This window comes from Littorina saxatilis, linkage group LG2 (genome assembly GCF_037325665.1).
Source record: "Littorina saxatilis isolate snail1 linkage group LG2, US_GU_Lsax_2.0, whole genome shotgun sequence".
Taxonomy (NCBI): domain Eukaryota; kingdom Metazoa; phylum Mollusca; class Gastropoda; order Littorinimorpha; family Littorinidae; genus Littorina; species Littorina saxatilis.
In genome coordinates, this window is record NC_090246.1 from 32,925,959 (window position 1) to 32,953,946 (window position 27,988).

The window sequence follows — 27,988 nt, forward strand, 5'->3', positions numbered from 1 at the left end:
TTGCGATCGTGAAGGAAATGTACCACCAGAATACACTGCGCTCCTCGAAGCGCCGCGATTCGTAAATCGCAACGCTGCACAACGCGCCGCGTGTTGTGAATCCACTTCGATTTTACAAGGGTTGTGTGCATGTGTGTGTGTATGAATGAGAGAGAGATCAAATCAAATCAAATCAAATCAAATTTTATTTTTCGAGGGTTGTGGCGTAAGCAATACAACGAGCTTTTTTTCAACCAGCCCTCGCCCAGAGAGGGGACTAATCTAATCACATATTTACACGGATATTAACGTAGAAAAAAAGGTAGAGAAAAACAACAACATATGAATATTTACACATTACATATTATACACAAATATAAAGCATCGTATATGTAACGTAGTGAAAACAATGCTGAATACACATGCATGAGTAAATGTGTTATTAATTTGAGTGTTTTTGTGTGGATATAATGAACACTGATGCTTTGGACAAATGAAAATATAATCAAACGAAGTCTTCCATCACTGTGATTTTTCGTAATTTAACATTAAATACAGTGAAAGGTGTTTTTTGAAAGTATTGAGACTCATTGGGACTCTCACAAATTCCGGGAGAGAATTCCACAGGACGCTACCAGAATAGGCTAAGCTTGATTTGAAGAGATCTATCCTTGGAATTGGGACGTTAAACTTTCGGTTTGGTTTCACTTTAAAGTTTGCAACGAAAGTTCGTGGTGCACGGCCGGAAAGTATTTTGTGAAGGAGCACGCCTTCATTTAATTTAAATCTTTGTTTTAGTGGGAGAATCTTAAGTTTCTTATAATCATCAAATACAAGACTGGATTGTTTCAGTAAAATTAGTTTCAGAGAGAGAGAGAGAGAGAGAGAGAGAGAGAGAGAGAGAGAGAGAGAGAGAGAGAGAGAGAGAGAGAGAGAGAGCCAATATTTAACCCAATATGCATAGGGTCAAGTCATGAGGATTCACACATATCCAATGCTCAAGCATTTCCTACAGGAACTGTATCTTTTCTCTGGGCACTCTAGCTCTGGCCTCATTGCAGCCTATGGAAGACAGAAAGAAAGAAAGAAAGAAAGAAAGACAGATGCTTGAACTAATACATACCGCATCTCCAAGTAGTTCCCGTGCTTCTGCAAACCGATCAGTGAGGCCTTCCACCCGCTTCTTCACCTCCTCTGGAGCCAGCCTTTTCATCAGCGTTGAAGACCTTGAAAACCACCTCTTTGTAGAAGGCTGACTGGAAGAATGGAAACTCCACGGTCTGTTTGATCCCTGAGTTATAGCTGTACATGCGGTGCACACCAGGCTGGAATTACGCTGTACGCAAAAGATAGACGAAGAACTGCCCGACATTCCTTTATGTAACTCATGTCTGGTCGGATCGACCTCTTTCAGGAGCGAAGCATGTCCACTAAAACTCCTCGTTCCCAGGTAACGTAAACCACGATCAAATAAGCTTGAAGAAATCCAGTCTCCTCTGCAGTATGTTGAAATTAATCTTGCGGCTCGTTCCATTGTGAATGCGCGTTACAATCAGTTATGTCCGGTACCCGTTATGTCTGATACCAAAACATGCAGCACTGGTACCGCTCGACTTGTTTCGTTTTGAAGCAAGTGCTTGCCCTTACACCGGAAATTACGTTCGAAGCGAGATTGAGGCGTTGTGGGATAGATTGTCGCACGGGCCCCCATGTTGATGGAGTCGTCGTAGATTAGTTGACGTGTTTTCTTGGAAATTTTTGCACAGTTTCTCGAAAAACAGGTTGGTTGTACTGCTTTTAAGGTGTCTGAGCTAACATTGTTTTTGAAAATGTTGTCGTCTGTTGATTTCGAGAGCTGCCCTTCAATTTCAGCTTGAAAAATAGGACAAATGAATGAGCTTTCAAAACATAGTGGTAATGCTCTCTGAAGTTCATGCTAGTGGGTCGGGTATGTTTACACTCTCAATGATGTTGATGTGGCTCTTTCGAAGGGTACAATCCTATTGTATATATATACAGCTATGCAAATATGTGTTGCTAATGTTTTACCGAAATTCGGTCGCCCGCTGTGTTTTGATAAGAAGTAATCGACGTGTGCCGGTCAGTAGTCCACACTCACAGTTCTCGCGTTGTGCAGTGCGACAACATGAACACTAACAACACGTGGAGCCGTTGCGTTAGCGAAGGCGTCGTTGGATGGCTACGGTGCCATCAGCAAATTAGTTTTGCGCCTTTTGTTGTGTTTTGTTATTGCTGTAAAAACTGACAGCAAATGAACTGTTGCGGTGTTGCTAAAGAGAAATTCTGTGATCCGACATTCAACTCTCAAGTGACCTGCTCTGTTCCAGTATGCACTAGTCAAAGGTAGACTACTGTAGCCATACTTTCAGTTTCTATCGCAGACTAGTATTAAGATGCTGTGACAAAAGGAAGTATGCAAGCCTAGTTAATGCTTGATGCTTTAGCTTTTACACTGCATTGCTGCAGGACATTTTGGATCTGTGGGCTGGTGAGGCAAAGAAGGAAAACATCCTATTCCATGACTAACCCTATTTTTTCCTTCAGACCCTCAAACTTTTTTTGTTAACCTTCCAAAAAATAATGTAAAAAAAACAACGTATGCAAGCTTTAATTACTCTTCTGAAAAATCTAGGGGGCACTGCTCGCACGATTTTATTTTCAGTAAAATTAAAAAGCCACATGCGTCAGTGTAAATTGATAACGAACTTCAGTCAAAATTTAAAAAAAATAGTAACTGACCTACCAGTAACAACCTTAAATAATTGTTATTTTTGTTGCCTTGTCATTGGAAACAAACATTACAATTTTTCATTTTTGGGGATGGTGGTAAATTTTAGTTTAAACTTAAAGGTAAACAAATAGGGGGCCCGGTAGCTCAGTTGGTAGAGCACTGGACTTGTGATCGAAAGGTCGCAGGTTCAAATTCGGGCCGGGACGGACACGGGTCAACTTTATGTGCAGACCCAGAGACGGAAGCCATGTCCCACCCCCGTGTCATCACAATGGCACGTAAAAGACCTTAGTCATTCTGCCATAAGTGCAGGTGGCTGAATACACCTAAACACGCAGACACCTGGATAGCGCGACTCCGTTGCTGCTAGCTTTCCACTGGGAGGAAGCGACCCGAATTTCCCAGCGATGGGACAATAAAGTAATGAAAATGAAATGAAATGAAAATAGTGTTTGTTACAGAATCATGATCCATGAGTGTCTCTTTATTTTAAAGCTGACTTTGATGACGTGCTTAAGAACAATTTTCTAGTCTTCTTCTTCTTCGTTCATGGGCTTAGACTCCCACGTTCACTCATTTTAGCACGAGTGGATTTTTACGTGTATGACCGTTTTTACCCCGCCATTCAGGCAGCATACGCCGATTTCGGGGGACAATTTTCTAGTTACAGGTACAGTAGGAATCTATCTCATTGGCTAAATTTCTCTTTCCAAGTGTGTATTTTTTGTTTATAATTATAAAGCTGTAACTTAGTGTAACTTACTGTAAGTAGGGTGTGTTTTCTTCTTCGTAACAAACATTCTTGTTTTTGATGTCATGAAAGACAGGAAACTGTAACTGGCCTGTACACAATGCAGATTTAGAGAGGCATAATGAAAATAATCATTTTATGTTGCAGAGCAGCCAATGTTATGCCCAGTGTTGCAGAGATCGATACAATAGAGACCTCTCTAAAAGCATCGCTTGGTCGAGGCAAAGAGTTGGATCAGAATGTGGCATCGTCTGCGCAGCGATTGCTGTCGCAGAACATCGAGTTCATCCCAGCAGGCAAACCTCACGCTCTGCAACTAAGGTACTGTATCCTTAACATGGGTGTGCATACATGTGTGAGAGAGAGAGAGCTATAGCCTTGCTAGGGTTTAGCCTGGAAGAAACAGACAATGGGGCAATTGTCCCCCTCAACCAAAATCTGATGGGACATTACATAGTCAAAGTCAAAATGTGCAAAGCAGACCAGGCGGTCTGAAAATGCTTTTGTTGAAAGATGCAAAACAGTGCTATTTGGTGCCATATATGCGAATGTGCCAGTGCACTACTAGGTTAGTGTGTGTGTGTGTGTGAGAGAGAGAGAGAGAAACAAAATAGAAGCAAGTTGTTCGCCGCTTTCGACGCCAAATTCTTCTTTTGTTTCAATGCGAACATCACCTGAGGTTGATGGACGGGGCAGTTGAAAGGATATATCTTTCCTTGACCTTGGAAGTAACTTTACTTTTTCTTTGGAGGCAATGCTTTTTTTTACGTAGGTCTGTATTTTGATCGATATCGCTTGTGTTGACAGTTTCCACCGGGGTCAACGCGCAAGCACAGATTCGTCTCATAGATACAGACCTGTGCACATCTACGGTTTCTCCGTAATTTCTCCGATTTTTATATGCAGAATACGGTGCTACGGATTTTTTAATTAAAATTCCGATGTTTTACTCAACAACAACAAAATTTAAACTTTTTTTCTGTTTTAAGATGTTTTGACCAATTAGTTGGCCGTTGCGCTGAAAAGACGTTTTCCGATGTACCGGAAGCGCGCGTGTTCTCAGCATTGAGTCTTTGTTCTTAGACTTAGTGCGTCCAGCGTCTGCGTGGCAACTTAATTGTGATTGAAGTGAAACATGGAATTCACTCGAAAAGAACAAAAGAGTGCGAGATTCAGATAGTGAAGAGGAGACACCAGCTCTGTCACAGCTTACTACTGAAACATTTTAAAAACTACTGAAATTTGGTTTGTTTACTACTGATGACTGTTTTGAGTGTGCACAGGTCTGTAGATAGTTCGCAGGATTGGTTGAATACTAATGAATTACAATTTAAAAGCCAATCACAATGCGTTTCACACACTCGCAAGTTGCTCGGTTTGGCTCACGCTTTTGTTTAGGTTTTTCCAAACACTGTACTCCCATGAAAATTGTGCAAGGGAATTCCAATGGGAAATTTTGAGACGTTATGCTCCAATGGCGCAAGGCGCACTAGTAACTAGTAGTAAATGAAACCCTGCCTTGCTATTAATGATATGGGTTTGGTTGTTGTTTTGTGTGGGGTTTTATAGTCATGAACATCTGAAATTCTAAAAATAATTCATATATATGCACAGGATTGTGTTTAGAATAATTTTGTTGTTGGTTGACCAGAAGGAACAATATCAGTGATCACTTGGCTGTTTGACTTTGAACCATTGCTGGTGTATGTCACTCATGTGTGCTTATTGCTGACAGTAACAGTTTACATTAGTGTGGTGGGCTAAAAACTGTGACAACATTGTTGAACAACTATGTAACCCCTGTTTTAAGACCACCATGCACCAAGAATCTGAGAAAATCAGTTTGTACAACTAAAATGGGAGGGAGTCTTAAAATAGTAAAGTTACAGTAAATCCTGATATTAATCAGGCAAAGTTTAATTCACAAAGCTTGCTGCACGAAGCACTACATTTTTGGTAAAAAGTCTTTGCGAAGTCAAGTTCAGGCTCAATTCAGGACAGTCTTTACAGAAGTTATGAGCAATACAACTTAAAAGCAAGGGTCTTAAAATGTGTGTTCTACTGTACTAAGAAGGCAGTACACATTTAGAGGGAAGGCATTGATCCCGCTTTTTTCACTGTTCCAGCTCTTTGAAGTCCAAGTACATCCTGCTTCAAGGCAGCAAGAAGGAAGAGGGCAAACAAAAGGGCTCACACACTTCTGCTTTGTCTCAGTCAGGGCATGCTGCAGGCGGTAAGCACTGGAGATGCGTGCATTGGCAAGAAATTGAGATAATTATGCAAATGCAACAATTCAAAGATTTAGCTGAGTATCTGTTTAATTTATGTTTTGTGTGATTGTGTGAATTTTCCTTTAACTCTGACCAACTTACCGGTGATCATCCCACACACTCAGCTTAGTCTTTTATTCGTTGCATTTGTTTGTATGTCCATTATTGAGACCGTGGGGTTGACGTACTTGTGAATGTCTTGTTTTCTCAAAATTAAACATTCCAATAATTGACCTTGCTTTTTGATTCTGTATTTTGGAATGTTAGCAGTCTACTTGTTTTTTTTATATCTATCCCATTTTTAAAACATGGCTATTTTGTTCATAACTTCCAGTCTACTACTCTGTCCATTTAAAGATCTGATTTCATCAAGTTTTTGGGCATCTTATCGATACAGGTTCCACTGTATAAACAATATTCAAATATTCCAGCAGCAATGAACAGGCCAGGTCCGAGCGGGGACGCAGGGATGGGGGACAGTCTGCCAAGTCCTCGGGTTGTTCTCTACCCCCCAGAGCGCATCAAGCTGGATTGGCGGCAGATGCACAAGATCGGCGGGGGGCTGGTTAACTTGGGCAATACCTGCTTCATGAACTCCATACTTCAGTGCCTCACCTACACAGCACCATTCGTCAACTATTGCTTTTCTGAGGAACACCCGAACACATGTATGTGCTTGGAATAGTTCGAAAGCAAATATTTGTATAATAGGTTTTGTACTATGGGAGGGGGGGGGGGGGGGGGGGGGAAACCTCCACAAGCTAAAGTGTGAGTTCTTCTCTGGGTTTTCTGTATTGATTTGAGATGCGGAGGGCAAGAGTGCTCTTTACATTCTTCCCTGCACCTTCAAGATTTGTCAGTACGTTCATCATTGTTTCTGGTATTAAAGCTCCATAGTTTGCATTTTGATGTTTATTAATTTTTTTCGAGATAGAGGATTTGAGAGATGGAGGAAACTATTAGGCCATCTCTGGAGCCCAATTTGTGCTTAACAGAGTTGTTTCAAAGGCATAGTGCCTGGAAATGCTTAATTTGTTTTTAAACATGTATATGACTTGGAATCAGGCATGGGAATGGTCCGCGGATCCGCTAATTTCAGCTGTTTTTGTGAGGAGTTTCAGCGGGGGGGAAAAAAATCCCTCAAAAATCGTATATGATGTTTTTATTCTCAAACGGTCGGGTGTCTTCAAATGGCACAAGCCACTATCCGGAACTGACGGTTGACTTCAGCTTTTGTAGTCTTGGCTGTCCCACGTTATATGAAACAGACGTTCGCGCAACATCCGCTGCATGTGGTTTACTTGTCCGAGACAAAGACGTGTCTCTTGTGTTCGATTTGAAAGAAAACTTTATGTCTTCGGTATCGAATATTGTTTGACGCGGCCAGGATTATGTCGAAAAAGGTGTGGTTAACCAGTGGAAATGGGATTGGGTTTCCAAAGAGGTTAAAGTTGGTGACAAGCAAGAGCGGATCGGTGAACACATACGAAAAGTCGACACGCCCGGTCAAGCAAGATGCACCCTTTGTGACAGAGAAATTGTGTACAGCAATCGTGGTTTCATTGCCCTCAGCGAGCATCAACTAACGAAAAGTGTTTATTTTTTTATTTTATCATTGTATTATTCATTCCCTTTGATTCAATACCTGGAATAAGAGAAAGTTAAAGATAAGCTGGATCCTATCACATGTTTCCTCGTGGGTTTGACAAGTATGATTGAGAGTGAGAGCAGTCAGTGAATGTTTGCAAGAAAGTCATAAAGTATGCACAATCCTTTGTTCAGAATTTTTAAAACTTAAAGTTGCAGCTAAAACACCTGCATATTTATGTGAAATTGAATGCTAAACTTTGTCCCAAATACCCCTCAGATTGCGTAGATTTTGATCTTTAAAAATTTTTTCGGGGGGAGGACCCGCGGACCCCCCCTGTTTTTGGGTCCCTCTCCTGTTTTCAGCTGACTTTTTATTCAGCCATTCCCATGCCTGGGAATTCAGTTTATGCAACTGCAAGGCATCAGGAAAGCATTTTTGAACATGAGGCTTTAATTAATCACACACAAGACTCTAGGGAAACATTTATGTCTTTGTTGTGAGCCATGTTGACTGGCTTTTGGCTGTGTACCTTTGATATCTTTGCAGCATTGTGCATCGCAAGAGTGCGATATGTTAATTACTACTCGCTAATACTGTTCCAGGCAAAATGCAAAACTTCTGTCTCATGTGTGAGTTGAGGAGACATATCAGAACAGCCTTCCACAGTGGTGGGACGGCCTTCAAACCACACACAATCCTCCACAAGCTAAAGTGTGAGTTCTTCTTTAGGTTTTCTGTATTGATTTGTGTTGCGGAGGGCAAGAGTGCTCTTTACATTTTTTCCTGCACCTTCAAGACTTACATTCATAATTGTTTCTGGTATTAAAGCTCCATAGTTTGCATTTTGTTTTTTTGAGTTATACAACTTATAGGATTTGAGAGTTAATAAGTAAAAACTAGCAGAAAATGTGAGGTACAAGAGAGAAAGATCATGCATGGATTTTGTTCAGGTAAAGATAACGGTAATGCATTTGTGCACCCCCCGCGGGTTAGGGGGAGTCCCATATTGGTTGGGATGAGAAAGAATTTACCCGATGCTAACCAGCATGTCGTAAGAGGCGACTAACAGGTTATGTTTCTCCTTTTACCCTTGTTAAGTGTTTCTTGTATAGAATATAGTCAATGTTTGTAAAGATTTTAGTCAAGCAGTATGTAAGAAATGTTACGTCCTTTGTACTGGAAACTTGCATTCTCCCAGTAAGGTCATATATTGTACTACGTTGCAAGCCCCTGGAGCAATTTTTTGATTAGTGCTTTTGTGAACAATTAACAAGTGGCTCTATCCCATCTCCCCCCTTTCCCCTATCCCCAGGGTTCGTACAGAGTCCTTGAACCCTGGAAAACTCCTTGAAAATTGGAAAACCTTTTCCAGGCCTTGAAAAGTGCTTGAAAATAGAGTTTTGTTAAATAGTCATTGAAAAGTACTTGATTTTTCCAAATTGTTGCCTATACATTTTGTCAGCAGCTTGTCTTATTTAAAGAAAAAAAGGCAACCCTCTTTTTTTTTCGTCAAATACAGTACACACATTTTGGGAGAATAAAAGATCGAGTGAAAACGAAAGCAGACGAACTAACTATTACTAGTCACCTGTAGTTGCTTCCCTTCCCGGAAGTTGGCAAGGGAAACAACTACGGAATGACTAATAGTTTGCAGACGCGGAGAACCGCAGTGGCATTTTTATATCTCTTCCTGTGTCTTAGCGTGGAAAATGGGGAAAGGCAACTGCGTCTTCAATCGTCAATGGCTTGCCAATGCAAAATACAAAGCTTGGCTTGTAGAAGCATCGAATAAATCGAAACATCATGCGCGATGTTTCGTGTGTAAAAAAGACTTCAACACTGATTTCGAGCATGGGAGAAGTCGCCTTGAAAAGCCACATGGCCGGTGTCACGATTTCATCTTTCGCCTGTGTACATATTTCCCCCTCGACATATACTCAAGACTGAAATGTTGTTTCCTGGTAAAATTAAGAAGTGAAATTATTTATGGACGAAAAGCATGTCAGTTTCTTGCATGTGAAGAAAATTGGTGGTAAAATTTAATAGATTTCACCCCCAAAATCGAATTCTTCGAAAACATGTACTGAGTGGTTACGTCCCTTGAAGGCAAGAGGGTGCTTGATTTTCTCTTCAGAAGGTCTTGAAAGTCCTTGAAAAGTTCTTGAATTTTAGAACAAAAAAACTGTACGAACCCTGTATCCCATCTCCCCCCTTCCCCCGTCGCGATATAACCTTGAATGGTTGAAAACGACGTTAAACACCAAATAAAGAAAGAAAGAAAGAATGCATTTGTGCATTTCATGGTTAAATATCAGCTGCCCAAGAAATTCAATTGTGTGCATCTTTCTTTCAGTTATAGCAAAACACTTCAGGTATGGGAAGCAAGAGGATGCGCATGAGTTCCTACGTTATCTGGTGGACGGGCTGCAGAGATCATGCCTGAATGGTGCCAAGTAAGTTGATGTTGTATGTTCGGCTTGTTGTTAATGCTACCATGAAACAAAGAAAATGCAGATTTTGAATTGTTCACATTTATGTTTTTTTGTCATGAGTGTAAAAGCGTGCTGAGGTAATAGAGAGGAAAGTATGCGTTCGGAGCCGTGTTATGATTGCTGATGGTCAACTGTCCAAAAAGTAGAGGTGTATTAATGGTTTAGTGAAGATGTGAGTAAGGCAGAAAAAGGACAATTTGTTTGCATAATACAATGCAACATTCTGAGTAATTGGTGAGTATTAGGATTCATATGTGTCCGGTTGTATGGCCGGCTGTGGAAAAAAACCTTAACGTTGAGGTTATCTCGGATGTTTTTCAAGCTAGACCTCTGAAACTTTGCACACTTTTAGGGTTTGACGATCTTACGAAGTGACCCCAGTTTGGTTGACGTGTGAAGCCGTTGTGGCTACCCCGTCCTTACTCCCACTTGACCTCCACTCCTCCCCCACCCCCATCCATCCCCAGCATTTTTAATTCATTGTAAGTTTAATAACGGAAATGGGAGACAAAAGAGAGTATACAAGGAAGATAGTTAGTGTGTGTGTGTGCGGACGAGCCTGCGTGCTTGTGCGTGTGTAAATGTGGGTGTCTGTATCCATGAGTGATTGCAAAAAATGTTATTTTTTTTTAGTGGAATTTTAAACTGTTAGTGATTGAGATGTTATTTATGTTTTAAACCGCCTGACACTGCGAGGCGATTTTCCTTATTTTTATGACATTAAAATCTTTGAGTCTTGAGTCCCCTCTCTCTCCCTCCCACACACACACTCTCACTTCGCCTATTGACAAATATCTGTTCATGTCTCTCTTTTGGGTAAGCAGGTTGTTTGTGTAATTGTTTGTTACGGAGCAAAAAGAATATTCTTTTATGTTGTGCTCTTCATCCGTGTAGTTTTCCTTATTTGACAAGAGTTTGTATTTTGTTCCTTGCCAGGCTTGACAAGTTCAGCAAAGAGACTACAGTCATTAACCAGATATTTGGAGGATTTCTCAGAAGCCAAGGTATGTATATATATATTTGTATCAGTTATTTTGTCTGTATTAGACCAGGGTAAACTCTGCAAAACTGGTAGCAAATACAGGTATTTGTTTGTGTGTTAAGATGTAGACAGAAGGGGATGAAAATAGTTTCAGTGGTTTATATTGGTTCTGTGGTACAATGCTGCCTCCCTTTTTAGACTGCCAAAAATCTGAGGAAATCATATCTTTAACGGGAGAGAGTCTTAAAATGGTGCTAAACTTACAAAGGTTATGAAAATCTCAGAATGCAGGGTCTTCAAAGAAATGGTAGGGGTCTTGAATTGGAACGCCTTAAAAGGAGGGTCTCACTGTAGTAATGAAATCTTTGAGAATCAGGAATCAGTCATGGTATTTGCAATAAGAAATGCAGTCCTGTATATGCACATTTTAGTGTGCTTTTTTTCCACATACTTATGGAATGACCTGTTCCTGTTTCAGTACAATGTATGAAGTGCTCATATCGGTCAAACACTTATGATCCTTTCATGGATCTCAGCTTGGACATCAGGGTACGCATTTCAGTCATCTTTTTTTGTGTTCTTAAATATGTTCAGGATGGTTTATAGTCAGCCTTAGTGCAGTTCAGGGTCTTGAATAACCTCTGTCCTTGCTGACGTATGTGCTAAAAATTAAAATTTGCTTCCTTCCATCTGCGAAAAAGCAACATCCAAAGACAAGTGATCACCTATCATTATTATATGTCTGTCGACTTTTGTGCATCTTGTCGACTTTGAAAGGCTGATGGTTCAAATGTTTCGTTTTGTCTGTCGTTAAACATTCTGTAAACTTAACTTTCTTGATTTTAGAGTATTGGCAGTCCGTCTATTTTTTACATTTATTCAAGTTTTGAGTTAAGTTATCAGTTCTATGACTAACATTACAACAACATCCCTCAGATCAAAAACGCATTGCCTTTTTTGTGAAAAGTCTGCTGATTAGTTATCATGCGTGTCTCTCTTTTGAACAGGGTGTGTACACCGTTGAGGATGCACTAGCAAAATATGTGAAGACAGAAACGCTGGATTCTGACAACGCCTACAAATGTGAAAAGTGAGCATTGCTTTTTGAAGATTTGCACTGAAAAGTGAAATGATATTGATGTGAAATGCTTGATTAGCCTTTGAGGGTGGGGAACACAGATCTCATGTTCCTGAATGAAGTTTGTGTGTGTGTGTTTATGTATCTGTGTGTGTGTGCATGTACACACAGTAGTAAATATTGATCATGATTGTGTTAGCAGAATCGATACCTGTTTTTATTTTGGTTTTTTTTTCTCGAACAGGTGCCATCAGAAGGTTCCTGCTCAAAAGAGATTTTCTGTTCACAAAACGCCAAATGTCCTTACGATTCAGTTGAACAGGTAAGGCTTTTTGTCTTAATCTGAATGTTTTTACTTGAAGTTGAAAGTAAATGTTTGTGATGCATATAAGAATTAAAAAAAAAGCAATGACTGATCAGATAATACCACTATTTGACATGGAAGGAATACAGAGATTGATATCATTTAGCTGTGTTTTATCTCTATTCTGTATACAGTGATACCTTTGATGAGAGGATGTTCTTGTTGAAACCGGGCAAAAGTGATGACCATACCTTGCCGTCATTTTTGCAGGTTTGACTACAATCGCATGGCTGGCAAGATCAACCGACATATACAGTTCCCAGAAAAGCTTAACATGCGTCCGTACATGAGTCAGAAACAGGTATAACTCATCAAGACAATAAATGTTTCCTGTTTGTACATTTGGCTTTTTTGTTTTCAAATTCCTCTTTTTCTGTCTCTTTCTGTTACTGAAGAAGATGGAGCATCAAAATAAAAAGAAAACCCACCAGGTTAGGTAAATTTATATGAATATTTTGGCATGTAACTGCCTTCTTTAGGATGGTATGGGAAGAAGGGAACATCATTATACAAATGGAGCATCAGAATACAATCTCTGTAGGAAACACTGCACTTTATTTGCTAAGCACTAATGTTTGGACAACTTTCTTTCGAACATTCCTTTGGCAAACAGAGAAGCCTGATTGCTGTAAAATAAATGCTGCCATTTGTTTCTTTCCCATTGCTTTGAATACAGAGAAGTTAAGGGTGTAGAGCAAAGAAAAGTGATGTTGAACGTTTGTGGTCAACAGGGCGAACCAGTGTACTACCACCTGTACGGCGTGGTGATCCACCAGGGCAATCACTGCAGCATGGGGCACTACTACTGCTACGTGAAGGCTCCCTCCAACGTGTGGTACGTGATGAACGACTCCATGGTGCACACTGTGTCGGCCTCAAGGGTCTACCAGGCTGAGGCATACCTGCTCTTCTACACCAAGGCTGTGCCCAACCATCACCAGGCCTCGTCCAAGGTAATGCTGCTGAATAGGCTGAGATATGATCTGGTGGTAATGATAATAATAATAATAAAACATTTTTTTATAGCGCTATTCACCGCCAAATGGCAGTCTCATGACGCTTTACATTAAACATTAAAATTTAACATTTAACATATAAAAAGTTTTCTCGTAAGAAATAACATACAAGTACCAAAATCAAGAGAATTGGTCAAGAAACAAAGACGCACGAAGCAATTAAAAACTGTGACTGTCGTACGTAACAGCTTACTTTATCTCAAACTTAAAGACTCCCTCTGTTTAACAAAAACCAGAGACATTTAGGTCTTAACAGAGAAGGAGTCTTAAGTTTGAGGTAAAGTAAGCTGTTAGTGTTACATACGACAGTCACAGTTTTCAATTGCTTCGTGGTCTTTGTTTCTTGACCAATTCTCTTGATTTTGGTACCACCAGATCATATGGGTTTTTTTACCAATGAATAGTGGTACCGTTTTGTTCCTGAGACTGCAAATTGAAAACTGTTAGTGTCATACGTAACAGCTGAGTTTATCTCCACCTTAAGATGGAGGTAAACTTAGTGACAGTATGAAGACAACATTTGAGAAAATGAGGTCTGATAGCAGGGGGAGTCTTATTATGGAGGAATCTTGAAACAGTGGTTTCACTGTACAGTCGAACCTGCTCCGTTGACCACCTCTTGATAACAACTTCAAGCCCATTATGACTGCCTCAAAGGATCCCCGACAAGGTTCTTACCTATATTATTCACCTTTTTTTTTTTATAATGAATACCTGTCTATAAGGACCACTTTTGGTTGATTTGTATAGAATGTGCAAAGATGGGGGAAATTGGATTAGAAAAACCTGAATTCTGTCTAGCTTTGTGTAGTTTACTTACTTGAGAATTCTCCTCTTTTAATAGTTTAAGCCTGCGTTGAAAGAAGGCTTGTAATGTGAGTTGCAAGCTTCTGATGTAGATGTGACACATTAGGTGAAAGTTTTCTGAGGTAAGTTCTCGAGGTTACTGTTTATGGTTAGTTTGTGTTACCGAGTTGTGGATGATATGTGTTGATGTGGTTCTTCCTGGTTGCAGGCTGGTTTCATTGGACCCACGATGAATGGACTGGTGACTCCTAAGTTCAACGGGGGGGTCAACAAGCAGGCTGGCAGCCACCTCGTCACTGCAAAAGCCACCAACGATGTGGGTGTTCCAGTATCTCGTCAGATGCTCTCACCCGTCAAAGTTCCACAGACTTCCACAGCCACCAGTACTTCAGCCCCCACCCCAACGGCCACCACCTTGCCCCAGAAGCACAAGAAAATCTCCTTCGGCCTGGGCACACCCAAACCATTCCAGTCTGTGCAGAACCAGATGTTGCAGGCAAAGCAGAAACAGGACTCTGTGGGCAGCTCTGCTGCTGCCACCGCCACCACCAGTCCTCGTATTGTGATGCAGATCAAAAACGGCAAAGTGACTACAATAGAAAAGTCACCAGACGGAAAGTCTAAAGTTGTGAAAGGTACCACTAGCAGGCAGTCAACCCTGGTGCCTTACGATGACGATTCTGACTCTGGCGGCGAGGGCACATCCAAGGATGTTGAGAAGAAACCCAGTGACAAAAGTCCACGGGTGGCCTTGAACTTTAACAAAGACCAGGGGAAGGAGAACTACGTTAGTGAGAAACTGTCCTCCAAACTCTCTCAGGGTGCCTTCAACATGTTCTCGGCTTCTTCTCCATCTGCCAAGGGTTCTCCCAAAAAAGAAAGGACAGAAAACCCTGCCAGCACAGCATCAACAGGAAATACAGACAGCATAGGGCCGCACTGGGACCTGACACTTAAGCTGAACCGCGACAACAGTGCAGGGTTGAAAAAGATGACCATCGACACACAGTCGCCGACCAGGATTAATTCAACGTCTACCTCATGGTTTGTGCAGACAAAGGACTCCGTGCCCAGCCCCTCGCTCGGCTCCTGCTCAAGCAACAACAGCAACCATAGCGTCAACTCAACAACAGAGTGGATGGTGGAAGCTGACGGTAAGAGCAACGGTGGTTCTGTGGACAAGAAGCATAAGATGCTGTTCGCTGGCTGGAAGGTGACCCCCACTCGGTTAAAGGAGAAGACAGGCCTACTCATGCGCTCAGAGTCCCTTGAGGACAGTCTTCACAAACCGGTGAAATCTTTCAAACGGTCATCGTCTGTAGAGCCAAAACCGTTGAAGAAATTCAAGCGGTCTTCATCTGTTGAACCGCTGTTGTCGCACAGCGAGCCAGTTTTGAGTAACGGTAATGGACACCACAGCCTTGACGGCTTCAGTGAAAGGACGGGTGTGAAAGGAAACGGACACTCTCTTGTTGGTGCTAAGGGCGATTTCTCTGATCACCTGAGGCTGAACTCAAACGCTGTGCCAACTTGTAAAGACTCTTTGCCCAGTGTGAAGGAAGCTGTGAGGTTAGACTTTGCTCACTGTTCAAAAGACGTTCCCGATGAGACGCCGCAGCAGAACGGTCATCATCACAGTTACTCGGACAAGCAACCTTTGTTAGCCTCGGACGATTCTCCCTCAGCCGAAAGAGCGCACAAGAAACACAAAAAGAAGAAGCACAAAAAGGACAAAGACAGTGAGTGCACAAAGGTTAAATACACTGAACTGCAGGACAGTATGACTTCTGAGGACGGCCAGCCGCGCCGCAAGCACAAAAAGAAGAAGCACAAGCGTGATCGTGACCATTCTGACACTGATCGAAAGGAGAAGAAACACAAGGAGCGTCACAGTTCAGACTCTGATCACAGGAGAAAGCGACACAGCGACCAGCCAGATTCAGAGGATGAGAGTCGCTCGTCTCGCAAGCGTAGGAAATCTGAGTCGTCAGATTCCGAGTACATGTGGGAAGAACGAACGAAGGAGACACTGCTGCAAGAAAAGGTTGGCAAGGTGGACCCGTCTTCTGACAAGCCAGGTTAGTTATTGATGACATTTGTGTGTTGTGATTTAATGTACAGTTAATTCCATGGGTGTTACTCTTCCGGCTTTTGCCGGATTTCCGGTTTTTGAACAAATCTGAAACCGGAAATTCCGGTTTTCCGGGTTTTATAAAAAAAAAGAAAAGGAAAAAAAAGCTTTGTTTCGCTAAGTTGAAATAACGAGCAGCGGTTCCGATCCGACTTTTGACACCAGTTCGCGTGCTTTCTCGGTTAGCTCCCTTGGATTTGCCGCCATCTTGCTTATTATGATTTGGTTTCGTCGGTGTCCAGAAACTTTCTTTCAAACTTGAGCATTTTGGACCCCTGCCTTTCAGGTTTTTTGATTTTTCCCAGTAACACCCATGTAATTCTAAAAACTGGTCTCGTCTACAGGGCAGAGTTCTGCTGATACTTCCATGATTATTATTGAAGTAATGCATTGATCAGATTTTCCTCGCTTTATAATTGGTTGATTTGCCAAGTTGGCTGTGTTTGACATGGTGATAACTGATATTGAATAATTTAGAATGTTAAGGGGGCTGTAGATTCATATATTGTGTTATTGGTTTTGTTTCTTATTTTCTGCCAGATTTCTGATCTGGACCACTAGCCCAAGACATGTGCAGTGACTGTCTCGCAGAGTGCATGTAACACTTTATTGAATAAATAAAGACTCTGAATTGATATTTTCTTATTTTGTCTTGATCACTTAATGCATGCTCACTTATGCTGAGCTCAGCTTATACAAGTTATACTATATACAGTGTCGCCTGCTCTTTAGACTAGAGAAGAAAAAAATGGTGAAGCTGAAGTAAAAAGAGAGTGCTTTGCCCTGCAGATTACGTTGCTGTGTCATTTGGAATTGGAGGAAACGTAACTTCAAGTGTTGTTTTTATCTCTACAGTTCCAATGCAGTCTTGGGATCATTATGTCACCGACAGCCTTGGAAAAAACGGAAAGTCTGAAAAGGACGTCTCCCAGACATCCAGATTGCTGTGGGATGGCAGTAAGAAGTCACAGGTGGCTGAAGAATTGCTGAAGAGACCAACAGGTAAGATCCCCTTGGATTGGTTGGTATCCTTCAGAAAAATCTGTTGTTCAAAATTAGTATTCTATCATCTGCTTGAGTGAGAGAAAGGGAGAGATTTTTTTTCAGATGATTAACCTTTGTCATCATTTTCAGAGTTTTCATTCATAAACAGCTGGGAAATAATCTCATGTTCCCCATGCAACAAATTGATGTGGTGAATGGGTTTGAGCTTTCAGGTGAAATGTGGATTGTCAAAGTAAAAGCCAATGAGGCTGATTGTTTGATGTGTGGAACCATTGCGGCTTTGGATTCGTGTTTCCGAGGACAACGATTGCAAGCATTCACTCTCAAAGACCCAATCAAGGTTGATGATTACCGCTGCGACTCATGGTCAATTTGCAACTTATCTCTGTAATCGCAAAATCCACAACGAAAAGTCATAAAACACTTGAAAGAAAAGGAATATGCTAAAAACTTACTGAATAAGATGGAAGCTGTGTGCATTTTCAGTCTGGAACAAAATCTACGAACAAGTTATGTTTGACGTCACAGGTATGACGTGTTATCTCGAACTTCTGATGCGTTTGGGCCCTGGAAATGGCATTCTTAAAATTAGGTATCCCCATGTGTTATTGTGCGAACCTTTGTTCGTCCAAAATGATGACAAAAATGATGTTTGGTGGCTTTTTTTACCTATTGTGATTTCTTGTCAATTTTTCATTCGGCTCTTCCGTTTTTGTCTGGTCGATTTTGAAGGTACCCTTACTTGAGCGGCTGTCACGTGATCCCTGTAAAAGAAATATTTAATCCAAAAGGTGATCCTGAAGGTTAAGTGAACAGTCTTAACTGCCATATACAATTTTAATTAAATGACACAGGCATTAATGCTTTAATTTGGGTTTGAAATTTGTTGCAATAATTTTTTGGCCAACTTTATATACTCCAAATTTTCTCCTCTGCCTTATTTTTCACATTTTCAGAATCCCTTCTCTGTCTGTCAAGACTATTAACATTAATTTTTACAATCACAATGCAAAAGCAAGAAAGGGTAACTAATGGAACTTTTAATACTGAAGCCAATACAAAACAAACACAATGTTTTGTATTGCTTTTTTTAATTACATGTTCATAAATTACCGTTCTCCTGGTTTGGAGTAGAGCAGCGTTCAGAATTGGAAAACCGTGTTGGAAATGTAGTACACATCACAGATATTTGAGGGGTTGCTGGATACATATGCCAACACTTTGAGCCTGAATAATCATTTAAAGAAAAATTGTCCTTGGATTTTGTAGTGACGACCTGGGGTGGAGAGAAAAGCCAGGCGGACATTGAGGCAGAGAAAGAGGAGCGTCGGCGCAACAGAAAAACGTGGGGTGATCACTATGAGGCGGAGATTGACAGCGGAAAGGTACAGTTCAGTGTTACGGTGCTGACACTATTGTTTTGGAGAGAGAGTGTGTGGGTGATGAGTGAATGAGTGTGTGTGTGAGAAAAAGAACATGAACGTATTCATTTGAGTGTGTGTGTATGGGAGGGTGAATGTGAGTGTTTGAACTGTTTGCGTCGGAGTGTATGTGCGCGCCTGCATTAGTGAGTGAGTGAATGAGTGAGTGTGTGTGAGGAAAAGAACATGCACATTTAATTTCAGTGAGTGTATGTGTGCTTGTATGAACTGCAGCACACGAGTGACTGGAGTAGAAGTTATGGTGATCTCTTTTACTTTGAAGTACCTTGCCAATTTAAGTTTAGAGTTTATACTTTAGATGATCACATTTGTTTGGAGACTTGCTTGACTTAAGCCTCTGCATTCTCAGGGGAATGTAGGGCTGTTCCGCGCTTGTTTGTAGACTCTCATCTAATGACAATCTTTGAGGATTGTTGGAACTTACTTCATATCTAGTTTTTTACTGTTGAAGGTGAAAAAAGCGAAAAGAAAAGCAGAGGAATCCCCATGGTCATTCAACCCCTTCCAGAAACAGCAGAACCACAAGAACCAGGATAGGGTGACTATTTCTTTCTCTTCAGCTCTTGAATTTTGTGTGTGTGTGTGTGTGAGTGTGAGTGTGTGTGTGTGTGTGTGAGTGTGTGTGTGTGAGTGAGTGTGTGTGTGTGTGTGTGTGTGTGTGTAGAGAGAGAAAATATCTTTAGTTTGAGTGTTGTAGCAGCATAAAGGGCAGTGAGGTTGAAAGGGACAGTAAACTTGCTGTGTAATGTGTTTGCTGTTGGTTAGATTTGAGAATTGTTTTCTCTCATGATTTCAAGAAGCAAAATGGTCAGAGGTATGTATACCTTGTGCAGTGCGGTTTTCTAACTGCACACTAAGAGGGAGGGAAGGGGAGAAATTGCAACGTTTGCAAGTAAATAAATGAATAAATAAGAGCTAGCAACAGCACATGAATGAGGAAAGGAATGAACTAATAGAAAAAATGTGTGCAAGAGGTAACCTGTCTATGCTGCTATTTGGACTGCCTTTAAAGAAAGTTTATTTCATGATAGTTCATTTTTCAATTGAAAACCTCTGTACTATTACTATTTATGTTTATTCAATATTTGAAATCGTCAGTTATTTTTGTGTTGGTGATTAAATGAAAATTGATTATTTGAAATGTTGCTGTCATATGTCAAGAGTTTTGGAAAAAAATCTGCAGTTTTGACGTTTTCTTCCACAGCGGAGAGATGACGAGTTTTACCAGAGATCCCAAAACAGCAATTCTGTGCCATCTCTGGGTCGTTCCCACAGTGACCAGACCTCGTATCGGCACAATGGTAACGGTCACAATTACCGTGACAACCACAATCGCAACAACTCCAACGGCAGTCATCGTCCAGACTTCCACCACAGCCACAGTCAGCAAAGCTACAGCAGGCGCTATTAGCAAGAACTATCAGAAAGTTGTGGCGTGTTGACATCTACTTGAACATCTGAATTTAGTGTGTAAAATGACCTCTTCCTTTAGTCAGAGGAATTGTGTAATGTTATGACAAAGGGCTGCACACTGTTGTTTTAATTTGTATCGGTTTGTGCGCATACAATTTCTGTCAGTATGTTTGCGGATACATTTTCTGTTGTTATTTTCCTGTCACTGTCGGATTGATGAATGACTTGCCTGTCAGCATGAGTTTTTTTTTTATTTGTTTACTTTCGCTAATTTTCTTTTATTTTATTTTTGTGCCTGGAAAGCATGGAGCTATTCTTTTTCATACATTTGCGTACATTTTTTAAACACGCGCATGTTAAGTTTGCTTGTACAGTTGACGTTTTGTGTGACCCTGGTGATACTTTTTGTAAAGAGTTTATGTCTTTCCATAATTTCACTGAAGCAGTAGCCAGTCATTCCCTCTTTTCTTTTCTATTCAAGTTTCATGCCTGTTTCAGTGGTGATAAGAACTAGACGTTTTAATTTGTCATCAGGCATTCTGGGATCACCTGAGTAATCAGTGAGTCATAAAAATAAGCAGTGTTTGTCTGCATGGACAGCCATTTTTGACTCACATGCGAAGCAAAAGTGAGTCTATGTACTCACCCGAGTCGTCCCGGCGTCCGTCCCGGCGTCCGTCCGTCCGGAAAACTTTAACGTTGGATATTTCTTGGACACTATTCAGTCTATCAGTACCAAATTTGGCAAGATGGTGTATGATGACAAGGCCCCAAAAAACATACATAGCATCTTGACCTTGCTTCAAGGTCAAGGTCGCAGGGGCCATAAATGTTGTCTAAAAAACAGCTATTTTTCCCATTTTTCCCATTTTCTCTGAAGTTTTTGAGATTTAATACCTCACCTATATATGATATATAGGGCAAAGTAAGCCCCATCTTTTGATACCAGTTTGGTTTACCTTGCTTCAAGGTCAAGGTCACGGGAGCTCTTCAAAGTTGGATTGTATACATATTTTGAAGTGACCTTGACCCTGAACTATGGAAGATAACTGTTCCAAACTTAAAAATTATGTGGGGCACATGTTATGCTTTCATCATGAGACACATTTGGTCACATATGATCAAGGTCAAGGTCACTTTGACCCTTATGAAATGTGACCAAAATAAGGTAGTGAACCACTAAAAGTGACCATATCTCATGGTAGAAAGAGCCAATAAGCACCATTGTACTTCCTATGTCTTGAATTAACAGCTTTGTGTTGCATGACCTTGGATGACCTTGACCTTGGGTCAAGGTCACATGTATTTTGGTAGGAAAAATGTGTAAAGCAGTTCTTAGTGTATGATGTCATTGCTAGGTTTAGCTGAAGGTCAAGGTCATGTCAAGGTCAAGCATGTGAGTCGTATGGGCTTTGCCCTTCTTGTTATTTATTTTTTTATTTTAAAGTGAAAGCCTTTGTCTGAAAAAGTGCCAATCTTTGCCAGCCTTTCCAGTGTTTATATGGTCAGTTCATGACAGTCTTCTAAATGAAAACGTTTTTTTTACAAGATTACAAACAATCATATTAGTTGGGTTTTTTGAATCAATATTTTCTTGTTGTTTAGGCTTTTCTTTTGTAGTTCTTGATTTTGTTTGGTCCATTTCTTAATTTTGGATTGAATTCCCAATCATTTAGGTTTGTTAAAAAAAGGAATAATTTGTAGAATAATGAACTTGTTTATTCATTGATTTGGTTGCAAACATTGAAAATTGAAAATTGCATGTACTTCTCCAACTTTTTATAGCCCCTTTGGCAAAACTCTTTTTCTAAACAACGAAGTGACTGTGGTAAGATGAACAAAGTTAAAAAACAAAGGAATACTGTACTCACCAATACAAGAACGAGACAAGACGGTACGAATTTTCGCTTATGGAAGCTTCATCAGGAAAAACAAGAACACAAAAGACAACAAAAAGCAGACGCAACACGGAACGAACAAGGTTTGAAAAAAACCAAACTCTTTTTGTTTACAATACAATACAATACAATACAATAACTTTATTAATCTCTAAAAGAGAAATTGCATTGCTGAGCTTTTGTGTTAATTAAGGGCATTATCTTCCTCAGGCTCATATTTTAGGTAATTCTGCTCTTTTCTAAAGCTTTTAGAGTTTTTACATTTGGTCAACTTTTGACAATGTTTTCAGATAGACTGAATGGAGATGATGGTTAGGGTGTCTGTGTGTGTGTGGATCTAGAGAAATGTTGAGAAAACTACCAAACAGATCTTTATGAAAGATGTGTGTGTGTGTGTTCCCCACTTTCCTCCCCTCATCCATTTTGTCTTGTACCTCATCATCCCACTCCGATCCCGCAGTGGGGCACTGCGGTTATGAAATTAAAGGCCCCTCCTGTTTTTGGAACCGCAGGAGCTTTCTAGTTTGCTGTTAGGTAGATTTTTGGTTCCTCTTTCCTGTCATGCTCTCTTTTTCTTCATGAATTCTTTTCCTTTTTCTGCCTTCTTGCTCATTCACCTGTATTTTTTCCAAAAATCTCTTCTCTTGCCGCTTGTCTCGCGATTCATGTATAGTTTAATCTGTTAGTGTTCTGATGTAAGTCCAGCAGTAGATAGGTTAAGCCTATTTTAACACACTGGAAACTGGTAATCTTCCAGTAGGTATTAATTTAGTTTTACTAAAGCCTGCTGGGACACAAGTAATGGGTTAGTGCATTTGTAAACAGGAATCGCTTGACAAGTGGCCCCCTTCATCCCCCCCTTCCTCGTCCTGATATGGCTCTGCGTAGTCGGCTGGACGTTAAGCAACAAATAAACAAACAAACAAACAGGAATCGCTTGACAAGTGGCCCCCTTCATCCCCCCCTTCCTCGTCCTGATATGGCTCTGCGTAGTCGGCTGGACGTTAAGCAACAAATAAACAAACAAACAAATCCCACTCCGACTTCAAAGAATCCAGTCTTTTTCTTAAGCCTGTGTAATGTAGATTCTTTTAAATTCTGATTTACTCCATGGGCAGGCATGGGAATTGTCCGCGAAATCACGGATTTCTGCGAAAGGAAATTACGTTTCAGCGAATAAACAAAATTGTACGTGGCAAAAAAAGGTAAATTAAATTTTATATATACTATTGTCTCTCTATCCATTATTTGCTTATACGAGGTCTATCAAAATATTGGTCTAAAATGCTAAAATTCGTTTTCCTTCGTGGTCCCCCGAACGGGGCTCTGCCTGGGCGGTCCCTGGACCTCGGCCTATTTTCAGAGTTTTTACTATTTTGGAATTCCCATGCCTGATGGGGCATTTCTGCGTCCAGTATGGTATACGTTATGATAATCTGTAGACAGGAAATGTACTAATTTGCAACGTGCTGTTTCTCCTTTTGCTTTTGTTTGTTTGGGTCAGTTTTCTTGTTGTTTTTGTGTGAGAGAGGTAGACTGTTGATTTGTGTAAATATAGATGTATCGTTTGTCACGAAATGTTCTCTAAGTAAGTCGTGTCATGTACAGCATTACGCCCCCCGCGGGTTAGGGGGAAGAATTTACCCGATGCTCCCCAGCATGTCGTAAGAGGCGACTAACGGATTCTGTTTCTCCTTTTACCCTTGTTAAGTGTTTCTTGTATAGAATATAGTCCATTTTTGTAAAGATTTTAGTCAAGCAGTATGTAAGAAATGTGAAGTCCTTTGTACTGGAAACTTGCATTCTCCCAGTAAGGTAATATATTGTACTACGTTGCAAGCCCCTGGAGCAAATTTTTGATTAGTGCTTTTGTGAACAAGAAACAATTGACAAGTGGCTCTATCCCCTCTCCCCCCTTTCCCCGTCGCGATATAACCTTGAACGGTTGAAAACGACGTTAAACACCAAATAAAGAAAGAAACACCAAATAAAGAATAAAGTACAGCATTACAGACTGTATATCAATTGTACAGATAATCGGTGAGATTATGCTGTAGAAATGCTGTCTGTGTAATTTATGATTTGTATATTGAGCAGTTGTCACTGTTGGATGAAAGCAGACTTTTTCTTGGGTGCATACTTCGTGTGCATGAAATCATGGTGGCATTGAGAAATTTGCATCTGAGGATGTGTGGAAACGTTGAATTACATGTTGAATCAGAGCACTTGGTATTTTGTACCACACAAGAAGACTCTTTGCTTGATGTGAACTTTTATAACTTGCAAACTTTTTTTACAGCTGCAATCAGACTGGCAGGATTTTGTTAAAAGATAATGAAGGGGGGGGGGATATTGATCGAAGACCGGGAGAAATTCATGAACAAATTATTGTGCCTAAACTCATTCCACTTTCATGGGGATTACGTTGATTCCTTGCAGTGGTTTGTGTTAGTGCTAATTCATTTGACAAAAATGGACTTGAATTTTAAATTCAAATTACTTGATTGGACAGAGTTCCAGAATAAAGCAGCAGTGCTCAGGTATGCAGATGCAGCATTTTTGTTATCACTAATTCCTCTCTTTCCTCTTAAAATGTTTGGGGTCCATTGCAGCATAAAAGAGTAATGCAAAAATGTGTTGTCTGAGATTTCTTTCTCATGGATTTGATTATACATCAATGGAAACTTACTTGGTTATCACTATTTTATGTCTGTTTGACTTGGCTGTGTGATTAACTTATATTTCTTCTTGTATATTCTCTTCTCTGTTCAGACACCTTATATATATTTATTTGACTTTTGTCTTGAAAGGCCTGTTTTAAGAAGCAGACACCATGAACTTGTCACGTGTTATATATGCTGAGTGGAATCTTGTTATAAAAATATGATACTGCAGAAACTTTGTGTGTGTGTGTGTGTGTGTGTGTGTGTGTGTGTGTGTGTGTGTGTGTGTGTGTGTCTAGTTCTGTATCCTTGTCTACATCTGTTTTTGAGAAACTTCTAGTTTTGTCAATGGCCAGAACAACAACGCTGAGAAGTGAAAAGGCTAAAAGCATAAAAACGCTTTGCAAGATGCTCTTGTACTTCCCATTTTTAAGTCGTTGTGGTACTTATTTGAAATCATCCAAGGGGCTGAATTACATCTGATTATTATCATCCCTATCATTGTAATTAATATAAATTTGTAATATTAATTGCTGTTTTAGTTTCACTTTGGGTGTAGGGTGTCCATGCTGAGACAGTTGTAATAGCATTATTTCCCTTCCTGATTTGTTGAAGTAATATTATAAAGTTACTCTCACTTGATGTTGCTTGCTGACATAACCAATGCTGAAAAAATCTTTGATCTTGAAGCGATGTCTTGTGTAAACTAATACGTTATTGTTAACTCCCTTGTTAACAGTTGGATCTTGTGAAGGCTGTATATTGTTAACTTAATTCCCTTTTCTTGTGTATGGAAGTATTATGTAGATTGTTTGCTGTTGAATGAGTATACTTTTTTTGTTAGGTTCTTTTTTAAAGTTTACAAGAAACTGTTAGCCTGAACTTAATTTAAAAGGCATTTATCAGAGGTTTCTTAATAACCAACCATAAAATCGTTCTGACAGGGGAAAGAATTGACAAGCACTGTGCACTGAAACATGTTCACAGCATTGTCATAACACAAAACAAGGGCATTTCTTCTTTTCTCTTTTATCCCTCTCTCTCTCTCTCTCTCTCTCTCTCTCTCTCTGATATATATGTGATTAGATTAGTCCCCTCTCTGGGCGAGGGCTGGTTGAAAAAAAGCTTGTTGTATTGCTTATGCCACAACCCTCGAAAAATAAAATTTGATTTGATCTCTCTCACCTTGTAGTCATTTTATAACATAAAAATGACAGGCTTGCAATTCAGTGTCCAAAAACCAATTGCTGATGTGCCTGCAGGATTGAAATTGTCATGTGAAAAGTAACGTAAGCATGCTTAAAAATACAGGAAAATCTTAATAATGGACAAGAATTATAGTTTTACAAGAACTACAATTTGACAACCTTTGAGATGTTGTGTGTGTGTGTGTGTGTTTAGGAAGTAAGAAGAATGAATGCAGTATTTAATCTTGTTACCAGTATTGTCTCTGTGCCTAAATCCTCTTTGATGATAGACAAGTGACTTATCGTGTGATTATGTCCATGCTACAGAAAATACTTCAGTGTTATTTTACCTGGGCACACTGAAAACCCTGGGCTATGTGTAATCATGAAACTTGTGAAGATGAATGTGGAATGAAAGTGTATACCACCGACACTTTGACATGTAATATTTTAAAGTTTATGAAGACTTGTGAAACTCCCAGTGAAATGTGAGGTTGGATGGTGCAGTGGTTAATATTTAAAGGCACAGAAAGCCTCCCGTAAACCATCACAGATACTGTCAGGCTTTTACACACAGTACAAACACCCTTTCGTTACCCCTCGCGGGTTAGGGGGAAGAATTGACCCGATGCTCCCCAGCATGTCGTAAGAGGCGACTAACGGATTCTGTTTCTCCTTTTACCCTTGTTAAGTGTTTCTTGCACATATTTGGTGCCCAGGGCTGAGGTGAACGAGAAAGTTACCACCCAAACGGGAGCCACCCGCAGTGTTGGATTGGTTGAAATTGAGATTTGTTGAGTGTTTCTTGTATAGAATATAGTCAATGTTTGTAAAGATTTTAGTCAAGCAGTATGTAAGAAATGTTAAGTCCTTTGTACTGGAAACTTGCATTCTCCCAGTAAGGTCATATATTGTACTACGTTGCAAGCCCCTGGAGCAATTTTTTTGATTAGTGCTTTTGTGAACAAGAAACAATTAACAAGTGGCTCTATCCCATCTCCCCCCTTTCCCCGTCGCGATATAACCTTCGTGGTTGAAAACGACGTTAAACACCAAATAAAGAAAGCCCTGGATACCAACACTAGCAACAGTGAAAGGCTGGTGACAGAGCTACAGTGAGTAGCGTCAGTGACACTGCATAGTGTGCAAAACAGCTATAAATTTGTCGAGCGTGCGTTACCATCCAATGTTGGCCTTCAAAATGTGTGATCACAAAATGCCACAACATGTGAATATATTTATAGACAGGAGTGTGTGCAAGAGTAAAGAGGCCAGACAACAAAAATGCTTGCTTGAATTAGACTTCTGATGTGTTGTAGAACACCAAAGCAGATTTTTGGTACCCCCTGCGGGTTAGGGGGAAGAATTTACCCGATGCTCCCCAGCATGTCGTAAGAGGCGACTAACGGATTCTGTTTCTCCTTTTACCCTTGTCAAGTGTTTCTTGTATAGAATATAGTCAATTTTTGTAAAGATTTTAGTCAAGCAGTATGTAAGAAATGTGAAGTCCTTTGTACTGGAAACTTGCATTCTCCCAGTAAGGTCATATATTGTACTACGTTGCAAGCCCCTGGAGCAAATTTTTGATTAGTGCTTTTGTGAATAAGAAGCAATTAACAAGTGGCTCTATCCCATCTCCCCCCTTTCCCCGTCGCGATATAACCTTGAACGGTTGAAAACGACGTTAAACACCAAATAAAGAAAAGAAAGCAGATTTTTGGTGGCACTTGCTGCTCATTGCATTATTTTATGATTCTAACAGTCATTGGGCAATTAATGTCATTTTTTTACCCGGTTATTTTAATGTCCAGTAAGTTCACCCATTCCTTTTGATAACCGTGTTATCTCAGAAATTGAATATTGATTTTCCCGCGTTGTTTTCATGGTTTTTTTTCTCTTGTTTTTGTTTTATAGTGAGCACTTATCATTTAGTTTTTAATTCATGAAATCAGTGGTTTGCGTTTCTCCCCCTTTTGAACCAATTCGATATTTACAAAACAATTGTGAACTTAATGTTGATATTGTACATAAACTGCATTGAAGGTGAAATAGCTGAGATACACTCGTTTGTTTGTGTGCAGGTAAGTGTGGAAGTCAGGTATGCAAACAGCATGTTCCATTTTTGTAAATAAAAAGCACAATCATGAACTGTTTCCTCATGTTTGAT

General features: G+C 40.2%; 1 protein-coding gene across 2 annotated transcripts; it reads left to right on the forward strand.

The window, feature by feature from the left end:
- Positions 1 to 1,677: 1,677 nt before the first annotated feature.
- Positions 1,678 to 27,969, forward strand: LOC138958791 (ubiquitin carboxyl-terminal hydrolase 36-like). 2 transcript variants are annotated; one of them, XM_070330078.1, is made up of 17 exons: positions 1,678 to 1,760; positions 3,630 to 3,803; positions 5,609 to 5,715; positions 6,184 to 6,420; positions 7,946 to 8,056; positions 9,697 to 9,796; positions 10,772 to 10,839; positions 11,296 to 11,366; positions 11,825 to 11,907; positions 12,140 to 12,217; positions 12,470 to 12,560; positions 12,991 to 13,212; positions 14,291 to 16,160; positions 17,069 to 17,215; positions 18,488 to 18,603; positions 19,112 to 19,198; positions 19,865 to 27,969. In XM_070330078.1, exons 2-17 carry the CDS (start codon positions 3,643 to 3,645, stop codon positions 20,069 to 20,071), a joined length of 3,756 nt encoding a protein of 1,251 aa, XP_070186179.1. In that variant the 5' UTR covers positions 1,678 to 1,760; positions 3,630 to 3,642; the 3' UTR covers positions 20,072 to 27,969. The 2 variants fall into 2 exon arrangements, with proteins under 2 accessions (XP_070186179.1, XP_070186180.1); XM_070330079.1 differs by having other exon boundaries at positions 6,187 to 6,420.
- Positions 27,970 to 27,988: the final 19 nt, after the last annotated feature.